General features: G+C 49.3%; 1 protein-coding gene across 2 annotated transcripts in view; it reads left to right on the plus strand.

Annotated features, from left to right (window-relative positions):
- The window catches only part of CHD6 (chromodomain helicase DNA binding protein 6), a 223,939-nt gene that overhangs the window by 191,592 nt on the left and 14,536 nt on the right, over positions 1-17,811 (plus strand). For both annotated transcript variants that reach the window (XM_061209614.1, XM_061209613.1), the window contains exons 29-36: positions 722-938; positions 2,512-2,720; positions 3,845-5,428; positions 8,223-8,374; positions 8,765-8,971; positions 9,984-10,436; positions 12,084-12,278; positions 13,246-13,365. In XM_061209614.1, coding sequence (XP_061065597.1) covers positions 722-938; positions 2,512-2,720; positions 3,845-5,428; positions 8,223-8,374; positions 8,765-8,971; positions 9,984-10,436; positions 12,084-12,278; positions 13,246-13,365 — 3,137 coding nt within the window. The remainder of the gene's footprint in view (positions 1-721; positions 939-2,511; positions 2,721-3,844; positions 5,429-8,222; positions 8,375-8,764; positions 8,972-9,983; positions 10,437-12,083; positions 12,279-13,245; positions 13,366-17,811) is intronic.

Genomic DNA, 17,811 nt, shown 5'->3' on the forward strand with positions numbered 1-17,811 from the left:
CCTTCTGAAGGCAAAGAAAAGTAAGGTCCCTGTTTGTAGTTATCCTGGAGTTCATGTGTAATAAAAAAAGAAAAAAATGCTGTTTTTTAAGGAGGCTCTTTTTAAAAGCCAATTAAGTTGACCTTCATCAAACTCTGCGGGAGTCACACAGGGAGCGTTAATGTGGCTCTGGCCAGCTTTCTCCGCCTGGCACTGAATTCAGCAGTGAAATAAAGTCAGGATGGAGTCTGAGAGATAAAAAGGAATCGTGGTTTCTGTGATTTTTTTTTTTTTTTTCTTTTGAGAAAAGTTAGGGGTATTTGGTTTGTTCTTTTGTTTGTTTGTTTGTTTTTCTGAATTCAAACTTAACGGAGGCTTTGATGTTTGGAAGGCCCAGCTCCACAAAAGCCTGTAGTTCTAAATGGAGACAGCCACAGAGCGTCCACTTAAGCCGATGCCTTAGAGCAAGGCCCTTGCTTGCTGTCTGCCCCCACAGACAGGCACATTTGTACTGGAGAGAGAGCAGAACCCACCACACCTAAAGTTGCTTCTAAAGTGCAATTGCAGCCCTTCCAGCTGTGCCTAGCTCCCGAGTCGATTGTTGAACAGCAGCTACTTGCATTAAGTTACTGAGTCAGCTTTAGTTTTCTTTAAACGAAGCGGAAGAACAACTACCAAAAAACCCAGTTGCCCTTGTTTTAGTTCTGTTTGTAAATACTAATATCCTCACTGATGTTTGAAGCCCAGGATGGCTCCGACCCAGACAAATCACCCTGGCCAGTTTCGTCTGCACTCACAGCTCGTCTCCGACGCCTGGTCACCATTTACCAGCGCTGTAACCGCAAGGAGCTCTGCCGGCCTGAAATCCTGGGACCAGGAAACCAGGGATACTGGGTCCAGGAAGAGCTGTTCCGGAGATCCTCAGAGATGGATCTCATCAACAAGGAAGCCCAAAAGAGGTAAAAGCCAGTGGCCAAAAGGGCGTGCTGAGCTGCCCACTGGGTAAAGGTGACAAAGGGAACCCAACAGCTGGAGGGCAGGTGTGTCCAGTGTTCTCATATGGAGTCAGGTTGTCTCTAGAGTGAATTAAATCCAGCCTCCGACTGCAGTGATGTTTTCGTGCTGACTGGGGAGTCTGGTGATATCTAGGACACCCTCTGTTCACAGTTCCCAGACTTGTGTGATTTTCCAACCTTACCCTCTTCCCTAAGTTAGACCCCAGTCTCTGGGGATGTGATTTAAACACCACACTAGCATGTATCAGATCATATTCTTTCAGCAGCAAAGTGAATAGTGTGCATTGAAGTTGTCTTATTGTAGCCAACAGTCCTTATCATGCCTTTGAGAACAATAAGTACCATAAAATGCCAGCCCGGAAGGAAGGAGTTACTTGCCCATCTGAGAATTAAGGTAAAAATGGCTGCCTAAGGCCAGCACAGGCTAAGAATGATGCCACAAGAGCAAATCAACAAAGCTGCTGTTCTTTGAGTCTTTATATCTCTCCATCCTTTTGATGTAACATCCAGTGAATTAAAAGAATACCACACAGTGAATTCAATTATTGATACTTCTGTATACTCCTGGCTTTATGAAATTTGGTAATTCAGGGAGTAGATTTCTCCCATCTAGCTCCAAAGAGAGAACCAGAGCCCCTTCTTCCCTGCTTCTGACTCTTCCACTGACCCTCTCACCCCACTCCTAGCTGACTGCCTCTGGGGGTGGCGAGTACCGTGCCCAAGAGCCCCTGGTAAAGACTACAGTGGTATATAATAATCCATTTTCCTTAAATCATTATCTTAATCCTGCAGGATATAAAATCTAGAGAACCTTCATGTCCTAGGAAAGATTATCGTTGTGGGCAACCTGCCTACGTAAGACCAGGAAGAAAGCCAGTGTGAGATATGGGAGTCAGGGAGGTGGGTGGCTGAGGGAGTCTCCTCCCCGCTCTGGACCAGTTTCTCCATCTGTAAAATGAAGGAAGTGAATTTAATGGTTTGAAAGGTCCCTCCAGGATTCTGTCATTCTCTGTTGTCGAACGGCAGAATGTTTAAGCATATAGAGTACTTTTAAATTAAAATCTTTATCTCCCACAAGAGGAAATGAACTAGGTAATTTGTAAAATTAATGAATCAAGGGGACATCCCTGGTGGTCCAGTGGTTAGGACTCCGCGCTTCCACTGCAAGGGGCGCACGTTCAATCCCTGGTCCGGGAACTAAGATCCCGCTGCGCAGGATGGCCAAAAAATGCTGCGCAGTACGGCCAAAAATAATAGTGATAATAAAATAAAATTGATGAATTAAGATCTCAAGTACGCACACATGATTTGAAAGTGGTGGTAGGCCAAGGGGCTGTTTTGTTATCAGCCACTCCACCCAACTCAACTTGAATAAAAATAAACAATAAAATAGACCAGCTCTGCCTGCTCTCTTGACTTCCTGGGCTCTCCCAAGTAGGTGCTCAGTAAGTAGTTGTTGGCTTTTTTTAACTGAAAAAGAAAACAGCTCACTCTCCTTCTCTGATTCCCTCTCCAGGTGGACTAGGAGAGAGCAAGCAGACTTCTACAGAGCAGTGTCTTCCTTTGGCGTCGTTTATGATCAAGAAAAGAAAACCTTTGACTGGACGCAGTTTCGCATCATTTCCCGTCTGGACAAGAAGTCGGACGAGAGCCTGGAGCACTACTTCTACAGCTTCGTGGCCATGTGCCGCCACGTCTGTCGCCTGCCAGCCTGGAAGGACGGTGGTGAGGGCACTCTCTGTCACTGTATCCCAGGTGGGACAAGGAGAGAACGTGCTAATTTTCAAGGTACAGAGTCAGGTATAACTATAGACGCAGAGCCGACGTGATGAACTCAGGTAAAGACCAGTGTGGGTTTTCACAAATCCACGGACTTCTAATTGGGTCCACCCTCATAAAATAAAATCTCTCTCCCAAAATGATGTGATTCCAACGAAAATTGAAATTCAGATTAAAATGTCACAGAAATATTAAGAAACTACTATTAATTACCTTTTCCAAAGTGTGCTTTTTTTTTTTTTTTTTTTTAAGTCTCACAGAGAATTATCCTGCTATGAGCTTTGCACTTTCCTTAGATTAAATCTTAAATGTTGTCTCATGTGTTGACTTGTAGCTATGGGAAACTAGTGGCTGTCATTTAAACTCCCTGGGCTCCACTAGAGACCTTGTCTAAGAAATTTCTTCCTGGTTGGAATTTGCCGCAGCTTCCTCCTTGTCCCTCTTCAGTCTCGTACTCATAGATTAACTCACTCTGGACCGTATGACTGTATTCTGGGAAAACTGAAACAAATGTCGAGCCTATTCAGTGTGGGTTCTGGGCTGGCGGCAGCATGTACAGACACCCCACCTTCTGCCCGCGTGTGGCACAGTTAGGCTGTTTTCATTAAAGCCAGGGAGCTGCATAGATCGGAAAGATCTGGACCTCGGAGTCATGCTGACAAGACCTGGACTGGAGTCCTGGTTCTGCCACCTTGAGCAAGTTAGCTTATCTGAGCCTCCTTCCTCATCCTTACACAAGGGTAATGATGGTATAGCATAGAGTTCTTGTGAGAACTAGATAACAGCCATAAAGTACCTAGTTAGAAGGTACCTAGTCCATGCTTATTGACCGGGAACTAATATTTCCAGAACTGGAGTTTTCAAGCTCTTCTTTCCCCTTCACTGGTCTGTCCGTGTCTCGTAAAAACCTTCCCTTCTCTTTCAGCTTTTCATTTTAGTGGGGCCACTAAGGCCCTGCCTTGCTGAGGACCCAGGGAGTCAAACTATAAGATCAAAGATGCAGGCGCTCAGGTAGGCAGAAAGTGTCCAAGGGCCACCTTAAGTGACAGGCTCTGTGTTCACCTTTGCAGGCCCCCCAGATCCCAGCATCTGCGTTGAACCCATCACTGAAGAGCGGGCCGCGAGAACCCTGTACCGCATTGAACTGTTGCGGAAGGTCCGGGAGCAAGTGCTGCAGTGCCCTCAGCTGCACGAGCGCCTTCAGCTGTGCAGGCCCAGCCTCTCCCTGCCCGTCTGGTGGGAGTGTGGAAAGCACGATCGGGACCTGTTGATCGGCACTGCCAAGCACGGGCTGAACCGCACCGACTACTACATCATGACCGACCCCCAGCTGTCCTTCCTGGACGCCTACAGGAACTACGCCCAACACAAAAGAACCGACCCCCAGGCTCCAGGGAGTCTCTGTTGCCTTTACCAGACCAACTCCAAACTGTATGAATCTCTTGCATATACTCAAATGAGCAGGACTTCCGAGTCCCTTGAAAATGAACCTGAGAATCTAGTGAAAATAGAAGGTAGGGATGATCATCTTGGTCCACCTCGGGGCAGCTTATCTGACATGACTTGTGAAAACTTTATTTCTAAAGTTCAGGATGTCATTTCCATCACCCATGATGAGAGTCTGCTGCCTGAGTCCTTGGAGAGCATGATGTATGGTAAGAAAGCACTAAGCCAGGAGCCAGTCTCTTTTCAGGAGAGCCCAGGTACCAATACCGAATCCAGACAAGATGCCGTGGCTGTCACAACAAGCAGAGATGGGAACTTCCAGCTTGGTGGCCACGAGGCAGAAATAGCCTCAGGCCCCTCTTTTATGGATACATTAGAAGCAGGAGTAGCTCAAATGAACATTAAAAATGGAAAACATTTGCTGGTGTCTCTTTCACAGGAAGGGGAACTCTGCTGCAGCGAGGCAGGGCAGAGGCCTGAAAGTCTTGGGCAGCTGGAAACCAAATGCATAGCCTCCCCTTCCTTGGACCAAGGAAATGAGAGCGGGTTTGTTGACATGTGCAATCTGAGTGTCTATGACTCCAAAAGAAACCTGTCATCAGATCAGCAGTTGATTGATTTATTAGAATGCAAAAGTTTAGAAAGTAAATTGATTTTGGGTCGGAACCACAGTGATGAGGAGGAGGAAGAGGAGGAAAATGAGGAGGAAAACCTAGACCTGGCCACAGGCATGCGGGAAAGGCCGGAATTGTCGCCTCTTATCGAGCCCACTGCTCGTATGGCAGGGGAGAAGAGCCGCAGCGGCTTTCTTGTGGACGAAGCCAAGAAAGGAAGCCTGGAAGCCAGAAGCCAGCATCCCGGACCGCAGGGCGCTTTTCTTCCCGCAGCCTGTCAGTGTCACTGCAAACACATGGAGAGGTGGACACAGGGCCTCGAGAATGACGAGTTTGAAGTGGAGAAACACCAGGGTTACAACCCAGACCCATACAAAAGCAAAGCCAATAATGTCACACTGGGGGGCAAGCTCACTGCTGTTCCACCAGAGCTGTTTCAGGTGAAGCATGAACTTTTGAAAGAACCCTGGAAAGAAAGTGCAGAAGGGAAACAAGGTTTCCCTACGTATCTCGAAGGGAGTGAACTCAAGGCGGAAGACGTGGATTTTGAGAGTAAAGACGATTATGATAGAGACGGGAACTGCCAGAGTCAAGGTACAGTGTGTGGGATCTTGTATTTTGGATAAGCCAGTTCTCGCAAGACAGGGAGGGCGAGTGTGTTGGGGGGGGGGTGTTAAGGGTTTTACAGCTTCTGAAAGGGACCTGCTTACACTCACCGTGTGGTTTAAAAGCAAAGGTCACAGGCCTTGGTCTGAAAATGAGGCAGAGTAGCTTAACTCTGATCATTCCAGAAAACTGAGGATGATTGTAGACAATCGTAGCACCTTGGCTGTGTCAGCTGCGTGATTTGGGCAGGGGCTGTGTGCTGTTATATGATAGATGCCAGATACAGTGTCGAGGGGAAGGAATTTGTTCTTCCACCAGATAAAGTGCTACAAACTGTGTTAAAGTAGAACAGCAGGGAACGCCAAGAACCTGCAGTGTTAACGGAGGTGCAGGTAATTTTTCAGAACGCCACAAAACTACAAATAAACGTGATCTTTATTAAGGTGAGCCAAGACTGTGCCCTTTATTCACGTGTTTGTCAAAACCCTGTGTTGTAATGTCGGTGCATTGGGTTGAGATTCCTTTAAGTAACTCAACAGAAATAAGAATAACCAAATTACATGCTACTCAATAAAAAATGCAAATAGATTTGATCTTTTTAAATAGGGAAATCTGAGGTAAGGAAGGGATTTTAAAATGTTAATCTAGGTGACCCTGAGATTTGTATATGCTTTGCAGGGATATGAATACAGTGATTAGAGATCCTGAGCCAACAACAAATGGGTCTTAACTTTTTCACTGTTGTCTTTATGTCATCAGACCCAAGAGGACATATTAGGGTGAACAAAAGATAGTTCTGTTTATCCTTGTCAAAATAACAAAAAATACCCTGTAGGTGCCTGGCCTGGTGCCAGGGGCCAAGTGATGCTCAGGGATGCAGGCAGGCCGGCCCCTCCCCCCAGGACGGTGACTTCATCTAAAGAGGGAAACCCTGCCTTGGGTTGTCCCACTTCCTTTTTATTTCTGAACTCCCACCTTTGGTTTTAGCCTCGTGATAACTTGGGAAAGGTTTTGAACCCAAATTAAAATGTACACACCAGCCAAGCTGAGGACATAGAAACTGAACTGAAAGGAGCTTCATCGGCCTGTGGCCCCAGCCGACCCAGGAGGAGCCAGCCCAGACCTTGCCCCAGGCCACGAAGGGTCCCTGCCACGTGTGGAATTACACGTATACATTGCTCTTGGAACTCTGTTGTGGGGGAAGTCAGCGAGTACTCAGTTCTGGGCAATGTAGACAGTCCAGTGAGGATGGGCTAGAGGAGAGCTGTGCTGGCCTGGACTTCCTCTGGTGGCCGTGGCATCCGGCTGGGCTGGGCTGGGAGACAGCAGTGAACTTGATAGGCTTTGGTGAGCATCGCGCACACTCGGCCGGGGTGGGGGTCCCTAGCACCAGTGCTTTTAAAGACGCTTTGACAGACCCCAGGGGGCTTCTCCACACATGAGATGTGGGAGAGGTGAGGCAGAGGGGGTTGCCCTATTTCTGAGGATGGAGCTCGGCCGCTGAAGGAGCAGTGACTGGCACAGCTGTCAGGGCCAGCGCCCGGGCTCCTGGCTCCTTCTCCAGGGTTTTCCCTCACACAGCATTCCGCTTTTTTCTTAAAATTTAAGTTCAGCTTTTCTGCTTAAAGCCTTTCAGCGGTGCTCCCCATTGGATCTAGAATAAAATTCAAATTTTCTGGCCTGCAGAGCCCAGCATGCTCCAGATGATCTGGCCCCTCGGCCTCATCTTTGTACTTTTCCCCCAGGTATCTCGAGTCCCCTTCCCCCACTGCCTCCTCATCTTCCTGGGTGGTCTCTCCTTTGAGAGGTCCTCTCTACCAGCCTTCCCTTCTACCAGTCAGATTTTCCCTCTTATTCCCTATCATGACACCTTGTTTCTTTCCCTTTATGGCCCTCACCCTGGTTTATAATTTAACTATTCGTTTATAATTATTGCATTTTCCCAACTGTCTTTCCCTCATGGAGCTGTAAGAGCCTAGAAAGCCAGGGCCACATCTGTCTTGTTTATCCTTGAATCCCCTGGCCTAGCAAGGCCCTGGTCCTGGTGGGGGGGGGGGGTCTCTGCAGCCCCCTGGGAGACTTGTTGCACAGTCAAAGGTGAGACCACCACGTTTCAGAGGATAGACGTTCCGTGTCATTTCACCACGAAGGAGGTTCACAACTTTTCCTGGACGTTATGCTACACACAGTTCATTCCCTGTCATCTCCGTTAAGTGGATCTTTGAAGATCCATTTCACAAGTGATAGTAAACATTCACAACTGAAGACTGAAAGAATGAGTCGCATTTCCATTTCTTTCCATCAGTGAAGTACTTTAAACGTTCTAGGTTTCTTTGCATCATTTTTTATATAAATCAGGTCTATTTTACCTTTGTTGTAAGTTTCAGGACTGTTCTTCCTTCATCATTAATACCAGCCTCTTGCTGTGTTACATTTCCTACACTATCCCCACTTCTGTATCAGAGCATAATGTTCACGTTCCTCTTATCCACTGCACCAAACGGGAAAGCCTCTTTGCGGTCCTTCATCGTCGTTGGTGTTGTTTGGTTGTGGATGCAAACTCTTATTGGATGACTTGCATGGGTAGCCCTAGAGCAGGTTGTGCCTTTATGGCTTAACCGACAGAGTGCTTCTGGAAATAGAAAGTATGGTAATTAATAATTCAATTTAAAATAAATTAGCACACACTGGGCTAATTAAAAAACAAGATCAGATGTCCTTATCTTTCAGATCACTACTATCTCCCGAGCGCCTAATTCATTTTTTTAACCTTCCTTCCTAGATTATCCAGGGAAATACTCTGAGGAGGAGAGCAAGAACTCGACCTCGGGCATCGTAGGAGACCTCAGGGACAGCCTGCAGGAGGCACGGGCTCCCACCATTGCTCAGCTGCTCCAGGAGAAAACCCTCTATTCCTTCTCCGAGTGGCCGAAGGTACCTCCCAGAGCTTGCATGCTCCACCCAAAGCATCCTCAGCTTTGAATCCTTTCCTTTAAACCTTTTAGAATATTTCTGAGAAACAGACTCAGACAAATGTTTAGTATCTTTAAAAGATACTAGTTATGTGACATTAAAGATATATGCGCCTAATTAGACCATAAGACAGAAGTGTCAGCTTATCTTCGTATTTATAGCGCTGTGGCTTTTAATCTTCATTGTCCAGACTATACCATTTCTTTTAAGACTTGTAAAGTGAGTCCATTTGTGTGCGCCCTTTTCTAATCAATTCCTTCTGGTTAAAAAACTTGCCACTTGATTTCAAGGGATTTTGTGAATTTGGGTAACTTGGTACTTATTCCTCAGAGCTTTTGTTCTTTTTTATAGGATCGCGTGATAATCAACCGCCTGGATAACATCTGCCATGTGGTGTTAAAGGGGAAGTGGCCCTCCAACCAGCAGTATGAGCCCTCGGCCGCGCTGCCCACCCCCGTGTTAACCCGCGGCGCTGGTCCCCGCAGCAGCCTTTCAGAGCCAGAGGCATCAGAACATGTCTTCAGCAGTGGCGCAGCGTTGGTGGCCCAGATGCAGAAGGTGAGGCTGTAAGAATGTTCTTGACCTTGAAACAAAGAAGGAGGACGCTTTGCACTTCTCGATTGAGTCATTCATTCAACAAATACTGAGTGGATAGGAATTTTTTTCTTTCTTTTTTTTTTGGGGGTCAAGCCATTAGTGTTCATTGAGGAATCTGGATTTGATCCTGTAGGCAGCAGAGGCTGCAGTTTTGGAGCGGGGACGCGCGTGATGAAAGTGCGTTTGCAGCTCAGCGGAGTGCTGTGCGGGTTCATGGGAGATGGGGGTCAGGGAGGGGCTGTGCCTCCAGGGCTGGGAGGCAAGTGGGCATCTGAGGAAGAGATAAGTTCTAGACCTGCTTAGTGGCAGAGTGGCTCCAAAGAAAGGGGGGGAGTTGGCTGGCGTGGCGTGATGACTGATGACTATATGAGGAAGGGGAGGAGTGAACGGATCGGGATGGTCAACACTTGAGGACTGAGAACGGTGGCAGCAGATAGAAATGAGGGGAGTCAAAGCAGACATGAGTTTTATTTGTGGTTTATAAACTCAAAGGTCAAGTTTAAGGACGCGTGGTTATTAGCACACTAGCTCTCACTCTCAGCTGCACACTGGACTCCACTGGGGACCTTGAGAAGCTCCAGATTCTGACTGAATTGGTCCAGGGTGTAGACTCGATATTGGCTTTTTTTTTTTTTTTTTTTTTTTTAACTTCCCAGTTGATTCTGATGTTCAGCTGAGGTTGAGATTCCCTAAACTATGATCTTGCGATTCCAGGTGTATAGTTCATGGACTCGCCGCTTTCACAGCATCTGGGAACTTGTTGGAAATGCAGAGAATCTCAGGCCCGCTGAAGCTGGATCTGCATTCTAACAAGCTGTCCAGGTGATTTAGTAGTCAAGTTTGAGAAGGTTTGAGTTAGAAGAAGTTCTGAGAAGGTGATTACTAGCCCCAAGGAAATGGGGCCTAGAAAGAGCTGGCATTCAGCCGCAGAGGTGGCGTTCAAACCTCTCTTGCCACATGTGTGTGTTCGCAGGAGAGCTTCTTGGCTTCGGTATTCACAAAGGATGAACAGAAGCACAGGCGTCCTTATGAGTTCGAGGTGGAGAGGGACGCAAAGACCCGGGGCCTGGAGCAGTTCCCCGCCACCCACGGGCATCCCCCCATCGTCCTCAACGGCTGGCACGGAGAGTCAGCGATAGACCTCTCCTGCCCATCGGAGGGGTCCCCGGGGGCCACATCCCCTTTCCCAGTGAGCGCCAGCACCCCTAAGATTGGGGCTATCGGTTCGCTTCAAGGAGCCCTTGGCATGGACTTGTCTGGGATTCTGCAAGCCGGCCTGATCCATCCAGTGACTGGACAGATCGTCAACGGAAGCCTCAGGAGAGATGACGCTGCCACCAGGAGGCGGAGAGGGAGGCGGAAGCATGTAGACGGAGGCGTGGACCTCATCTTTCTGAAGGAGCAGACACTCCAGGCGGGGATCTTGGTGGGTATATGAGCCACAAAGTACAAACATTGACCTCTGTACACTGAGCAACAAACCCTTCTTCCTCGGACACAGCACTTTTTGATTATGGATCTTTTATCCCTATTTCAATTGTCCTGCTTATTTTCTCGTCCTCAGTTGCTCTCAGTCTCTTTTAGAAATAGGTATTAGTCCATCGAGGGCCCTTAACCTGCATGCAACCTGGAAAAACGAACCAGGAGGTCTCACCATTTCACACAGTAGCAGCCCAGCCTCCAGTGTCTCGGAGCCACTGGTGATCCAAAGAGTAAAGCAGAAGCAGGGCTGTGTTTGCAACAGCGTTGTTCCAGGTCAGTGGGCTTTCCAGGAGCTGGGATTTGGGAGTCAGGACATCCTGAACATTAATCCTGGCTCTGCGGCTTGACCTGCTGGCCACCTTGAGCGCCCCCCTTTGCTCCTCTGTAAAGAGGGGGCTGCAGCTTCTACCACAGAGGGTCGCTGTGAGGCTTCCTGAGGTCACACTAAGGTGTTCTCAGCTCAGAGATCCTTGTAAACCACAGAAAAGGGCAGAAACTGCACACCTGGTCCAGAGAAGTCCCCTCAGACTTTGTTTAATGTGTCAAAGACCACTGACTTCTCTCTTTGTATTTTGATTTTTCCCATTTATTGAATTTTGAGCTCTGAAACAGGAATCACGTTTCATGTTTTCTTACTTTAAAAGGAGTAATAATGAACAGTACTTACTGAGTGCCTTTGCCAGGCACTGCATTCAGGGTTTTACATGATTGTCCTGTGTGATTTTCACAAAAACACTGTGAAGGTGTTGTTACTATTCCCATTTTGGAGATGAGCAAACTGAGGCTTACAAGCATTAAATAATTTGCCCAAGATTATCCAGGTGGTAAATGGCAGATCAGGGAACCAAACCAAGGACTTGGTTCTCTAGAGCCAGAGAGCTCCGCTGTATCGCTTGGTATATGTTTCCCTCTTAGACTTTCTATAGAATTTGGGAAGCTGAAATGGCAGGTTCTTGCCCTGTCCAATCCTCCAAGTCTATAAGAAGGTTGTCTCATTTTTTAGAGGTGCAAAGCCAGTTTTCCTATAATGATTGTAGAATTCTAATGGAAGAAGTGAAACTTTTTTCCTTGGCCTCAGAGTATTTTGAAAAATTTATTATGCAGATATTTATTTAGCACTGACATTGTACTTTATCAGCAGACCCCATATAGGCATTGGGAATACAGAGATGAGTAAGACAGGCTTTGGCAGTGTTGAGAGAGAACTACATACTGCAGAGAACTACATACTGCAGGCAGCTGCAATATGGTACTTTCTGTTGTGTGAAAACCTGTGACGAGTGCTGCGGGGGAGAGGAGCGGGGTGGCCGGTGTCGCCGGGACTGTCAGTGATGGTGACAAAGGCGGCAAGAGGGAACCTGAGCAGACAGGACGGTACGGAAGTCTACCGCGGAGACGAGAGGGGAGAGGAGCCGTCGGGTGGAGGGAACGCCCAACACGTCAGGAGCTTCTATGGGGGCTTGATAGTCAGGCACAGGCAGAGTCATGTTCCGGTGGGAAGATGCAAACAGCACCATATGTGTTTTCCTTTGAGAAACTAGTTTTCATTCTGTCGTGATGAACTGCACATACTTGTCTTCCCTTCGTCCAGGAGGTCCACGAAGACCCAGGGCAGGCCCCCCTGAGCACCTCACACCCTCCTGAAGGGCCAGTGCCTGCCACGTCGACCCCGGAGCCGGCCCCGGTAGCCGGCAGCCAGGCCGAGAAAGCCATTCCCAGCAAGAGCCTGCTGGATTGGCTGCGGCAGCAGGCTGACTGCCCTCTCGAGGTCCCCGGCTTCGGCGCGGTGAGTGTGTGTCGGTGCCGTCTGTGACACGGAGATACTGAGGAGGGCCGGGAGGACCAGGAAGCCTGAGGGAAGTCGGTGTCCACTGAGGACATCATTGTAAAGTGGGGGAAAACAGTTTAAATTCGGGTTACGTGTTCCAGCAACAGAAATTACAGCCCAAATCAGAATGCCATGCCCGAAAGTAGACGTGGAAATCTTACGAGGACAGAACTTGCCTCAGCTCAGCCCTCCCTTCCCCCAAATGATCCCATTCGTGAGCTCACAGAGAATTCTTTAGGTTGCATAAGCACTGCCACTTCGTGGAAATGTTCCTGTGTATTCTTCTCAAGTTACTGCATCACCACTTTGAGGTGATGGATTAGTTTCAGTTACTGCTCAGGAACTTTTCCTCAGTTCCTCTTACTGCCTCTGCCCTCCGTCCTTCAGACTAAGAATCTGGAGGAGAGGGCTCCTGAGCACCGAAATCTTCTCTTGGTTTTTTGTTTCTCATTTGCTTGTCAACCCCACCACCACCTTTGTCCTGGGTACTTCTCATTAGTAAGACGTGGGAGGAGAAAGCTCCCAAGGAAAGGAGAAAGATGCATTCACAGATGCACACCCTCCAGAGACAGACGAAGCCCGCCAAGTAGGGAGCAGTGAAGAGAGAATCCGAGAGAGTGATCAGGGGGAAAGCGGAGGGATTGAGCGGTGCCCTGGAAAACTGGTGGGTCAGCCAGGTGCTCTGGTCTGGAGGGCCAGGAGGCCCCCACAGGAGACGTGTCTTCCAGCTTGCTGCAGGAACACCGTGGCTTCAAGGACAGAGCCTGGCTGAGGGCCAAGGGGCTGTTCCCTTCAGCCTAACCTGACGGGTCCTGTGCAGAGGGCCATGAGCGAGAAAATAGCAAAACCAGCTGAGAGGCACCACCCTCATCAGAAGAATCTGTGGCAGAATGTTTTGTAATGTTGGTTTCCATTTACCTCCTAGAATTTTTCAGACAAACCCAAGCAGAGGAGGCCACGCTGTAAGGATACTGGAAAATTAGATGTCAACTCCCTGAGTGTGGAAGAGAGGGTTCCTGCCGTCCCCAAGGAGCCAGGCCTGAGGGTAAGGAACACAGACATCGCGGTGGAGCCCGGTCTTACAGACTCAAGAGAGAAAGCTCCAGCAGGGAAGGCGGTAGCCAGGCGACCTTATCAGGGGGACCAGGAGCTGCACAGAAGGTTGATAAGCAGTGATAAGTGGTGTTGGGGTGTTTTCACCAGCAGCATGACCTCCGTGGTCGTTTGTTTTCAACCTTTACCTCCGAAACTTTTGGGTTAAGTCTGTACTTAAACCATTCCCAAAGCCCGATTCCCAACCCGCTCCCCCTCCCCCCTCCCCCCCATTTTAGACAGTTCAGGGAAAAATACCTTTTAACCCTTATCAGGAGTCTGTTTCCAGTGTTTAATGAACTTCATTACTGGAAATTTTCATTTTCCAATCAAAGTTTTTCTGGCTACCATTTAAGACATTTCCTCCTATTCCGTCCTCGCTGGCAATGAAAAACAGCTGACTCCAAGCATTGCCCTTTTCCTATTATAGAATCATGAGCCTGGAAGCGACTTCAAAGACATCTGCAGATACTTGTAGTGGAACGAATCTGAGTTAATTATAGTTTACAGATGAGTACAAATTTGGAATAGAAAACGCGTAACCTCTAGGGGGCGGTAACATTTCAACCTGAAAATGTGTTGAGCTTGGGCAAATGATACACAAATGTGCCTTTAACCTCCTCAAAGTGCGCTCTGCCCAAATAGGGCGCTTCTGAGGATCCTCGTGGGGCTCTGCCCTCCCTGGGTTGTCCGCTGAACTCGCAGGCTCTCCTGAACGCCTTCCTTAGCGCTCTGCCAGCTACGGCTTTCCTGGGTATGAATTCCCTTCTTAGGGGGATTTCCTGGATGCCGTTTCTTTTTTTAATTCCAAGAGACCACCCACCCTAGTCATTTCCTGCTCGTTAATGTTCCCAAGGAGCTTGTTTCTGATTTGGTCGCCTGGAGGGTCACTCCTCCAGCAGCCCGACAGACACTGCCCTCACTCATCCCCACGCGTGCTGCCGTGGCCACCGGGGAGGATGCCTGGGGCCCACTGCTTGTTAGAAGGTTTGTCGCGTTGGAAAAGCTGCCCTTTCCCACCCCCCTCTTGCTTTATCCTCGGGAACCCACACCTTAGACCCGTTCGTGCTGTACAGACTGATTCCGCATCGGTTCTCATCCCTCTGTCTCTCTCGGCCCCGCTCGCGGCCTCCCCGCGCTCTCCTTTTGTCAGGAGAGAACCCCAGTCCTTACTTGGTGGAATCTCTGACCTCTTGGTTTAAGGACGTGGTTTCCCCCTTGACTTTCTCATTTCTTGCTACACGTCTAACAATTTCCCTCACGTTCTCTGGAAATTAACATTCATCACTCTCCTGCAAACGCTGACCCCCTGCCAGAAAACTCATTTCTGAGCTGTCTTTACGAGCCAGCCTCTTACAAGAGTTGCGCTTTCCCTCCTTTGTTAAATGAACTCAGGCCCTGCCTCGGGGTCCTTTGCCTGTAGTAAGGCCTGAACAGAAAGCACGCGTCTGCCTGGTCCTCGGGACTGCTCGGCCTTCCCAAGACCCCTCCTGGGACCAGAGCCTCTGGGGTGTGCTGCACTCTATGTCCGTCCCCTAGACACCTTACCATTTCTTATAGAAACACATTCAGATCCCGCAAGGAACTTCTTCCTGCCTTTAGCCTCTTCTGCCCTGTGTGCAGCCAAGCCCCACAGACAGCATCACACAGGCTGCGGTCAGGCCGCGGGACTCAGCTTTAAGAATGCCCCCTGGGGGACTTCCTTGGTGGCCCAGTGGTAAAGAATCTGTCCTGCAATGCAGGGGACCGGGTTCGATCCCTGGTCGGGGAACTAAGATCCCACATGCCACAGGGCAACTAAGCCCATGCGCTACAACTACTGAGGCCACACGCCTCAACTAGAGAGCCCACGTGCCACAAACTATAGAACCCATGTGCCCTGGAGCCCATGCGCCACAATTAGAGAAAACCCACACGCCACAACTAGAGAGAAGCCCGAGCACCACAACGAAGATCCCGCGTGCTGCAACTAAAGACCCGATACAGCCAAAAAAAAGAAAAAAAGGATGCCCGCCCAGTACATAGTGGTCGCTCATCATTAAATGTGTGTACGCACATGCCTCTTATTTTATATGTGAAGTTATGTTTGTTTTACATACTTGTGCGTAGTGGGGGGTTTTTTTTGCTTGTTTCTTGCTGAGCCATTTGACAGTAAATTGCAGAGATGACATGTCACCCCTAAATACTTCAGCATGTGTCTCCTGAGAATGTTTTCCCCCATCACTCTTACCACCATCACACACGTCATTATTAGTAATATCTTGTAGCTAGCCCATATTCCGATTACCCCACTTGTCCCAGAAATGTCTTTCAGGGCTAGTTTTTGTTTTGTTTTGTTTTGTTTTTAGGATTTTTAAACCAGGGTCCTCATACTGCGTTTGGTTGTTAGGCCTCTTTCCGCTCAGGGAATGTTTGTTGGCCGAGCCTACTTACCTTCCTGGGAGGAGTAAGGAGGTTTTGGTCACCACCTCCTTCTCTGCCTCCGCCCAGGAGTTAAGTTTTAGAGCTGGAACGCGCAGGCTTTGGAATAAATGCTGCCGTGTATTGGTGAAGAAAGATGTTCTAGGGTTGGAGTGCCCGTGCGGTCATCCACGCCTGCAGCGTTGCTGAGCGTCTGCCCCTTCTTGTCTGCCTCTCCTTGCCCTCCCCCCCCACCCCCCCCACCCCCACCCCCGCCTCCCGAGGAAGAGGAAGCAGATCTGTTCCCAGGGTGTAACTACCAGGAAGGAGAGCTGCCAAAGCCCGCCTTGCCCGCGGTGTGTGGTCGCCGAGCTGCTGGGAGGGGCATCAGCCCAGGGTGGGCAGCCGCGGGCTGGCTGGGGTGACGCTCGCGCCCGCAGGAAGAGGTGGAGCCGACTTCCTCTGCAGCTCAGCTCGCTGTGCTGGGGGTGAAGCTCTGTTCTCCTCCCCTGGGCCTTTCTGCTGCTCCCCCACTCTGAAGGGGGGCAGGCAGCCAGCCTGGGCCTTCTGGGCAAGTTCCCGGTTCTGAAAGGGCCCAGCGCTGTCTATGTCAGTGGTTCCCAACAAGGGTGGGGACATCCTGGTACCTGAGGAGTGCGACTTGAACTTGCTGAGCAAGGCCACAGGGACCAAAGGTCCTGCAGGATGGAGGCTGCCTGAAGTGAGCTCTCCAGCTCCAGATGCCCTGATGAGCTCAAAATAAAGCATGTTAAAGAACCTCTGCTTTATATATAGCAGATTGTTTGAAAAGAAGATGGAGGCATTATTCATCAAGTTCGAAGTTTCTTTTCTTCCCAACAGAAAGACTTCCAAGATTGAACAGGCCCTCCCACTGGAGAGTAACGAGGAGGGTGAGGATGAGCCTTTGGGAGTATAAAGGGAAAAGACACAGCTGGGACCTCCCCCTGGCTCCCGGCTGTGGCTGGGCTACAGGGAACAGGTCTTGGAAAGCCTGTTAGTCGAGTGGTGGTTACCATGGCCAGGCCTTGGGCTGAGGTGGGCTTCCCAGCAGGGGCCTGAGGCTGTGGTCTCTCCAGAATGAGGCAATCTGCGCTGATGGGCTCAGGATAGACCAGTGAGAAATGACACTTTTAGCCTGGCTCCATCCATCGCATCCAACCGTCTCTCTTTAGAGGCAGGGGCCAGGCAGGAATTGCTCCCCAGGCAGCATCCCCAGACCCAAGCGCAGCTGAGGACAAACCGGCTTTCAAAGTACAGGTGGCTGGTCACGTGTGAGAATCAGGTGGGCTGGGGCCACAGGGCCTGGGCTCTTGCTGCCTCTGTCACTCACCAACTGTGCCCTGGGGGCAAATCCTGCCCTTCTCGATTTGTGACAGAGAAAGGTGACTAAACACGACGGTTCCAGAGGTTTCTCCCTCTTCTGCTTTTCTTTTTTTGGCCACGCTGCGCGGCTTGTGGGATCTTCATTCCCAACCAGGGATCAAACCCAGGCCCTCAGCAGTGAAAGTGCAGAGTCCCAACCACTGGATTGCCAGGGAATTCCCTCTTCTGCTTTTCTAAACCAAGGCCTTTTGAGAAGAATTTTCTCCTCGAACAAAGTTCACCGTCGTAAAGCTTTTTGCCCATGATGACCTGGTTTTTCTTTAATATTCTTTGGGAAATTCTTCAAAGGACAAATATAAGACCTCAAAAATAGCATTATTCCTGGGGACTTGGGAACATTCAAGTGCACATTTTTCGCATGTGTATGAATCTCTGAACTCCCTGTAAAATGGCTGTAACAGTAGTAGCGACTCGTAGGGTGGACGTGATGACGAATTGAGATCCGACACACGGAGCCCGTCGCCCAGCGCCCGACCCAGGGCAGATGCTTATTTCGTGTTGCCGCCAAAAAGAGCAGAGAGCCCTGCCGCTCTTCCGTTATCACCACCACCTTCGTTAGCACCTCCGACGGCCAGTTTCCCTCACTGCTGAGACC

This window comes from Eubalaena glacialis, chromosome 13 (genome assembly GCF_028564815.1).
Source record: "Eubalaena glacialis isolate mEubGla1 chromosome 13, mEubGla1.1.hap2.+ XY, whole genome shotgun sequence".
Classification (NCBI taxonomy): Eukaryota; Metazoa; Chordata; class Mammalia; order Artiodactyla; family Balaenidae; genus Eubalaena; species Eubalaena glacialis.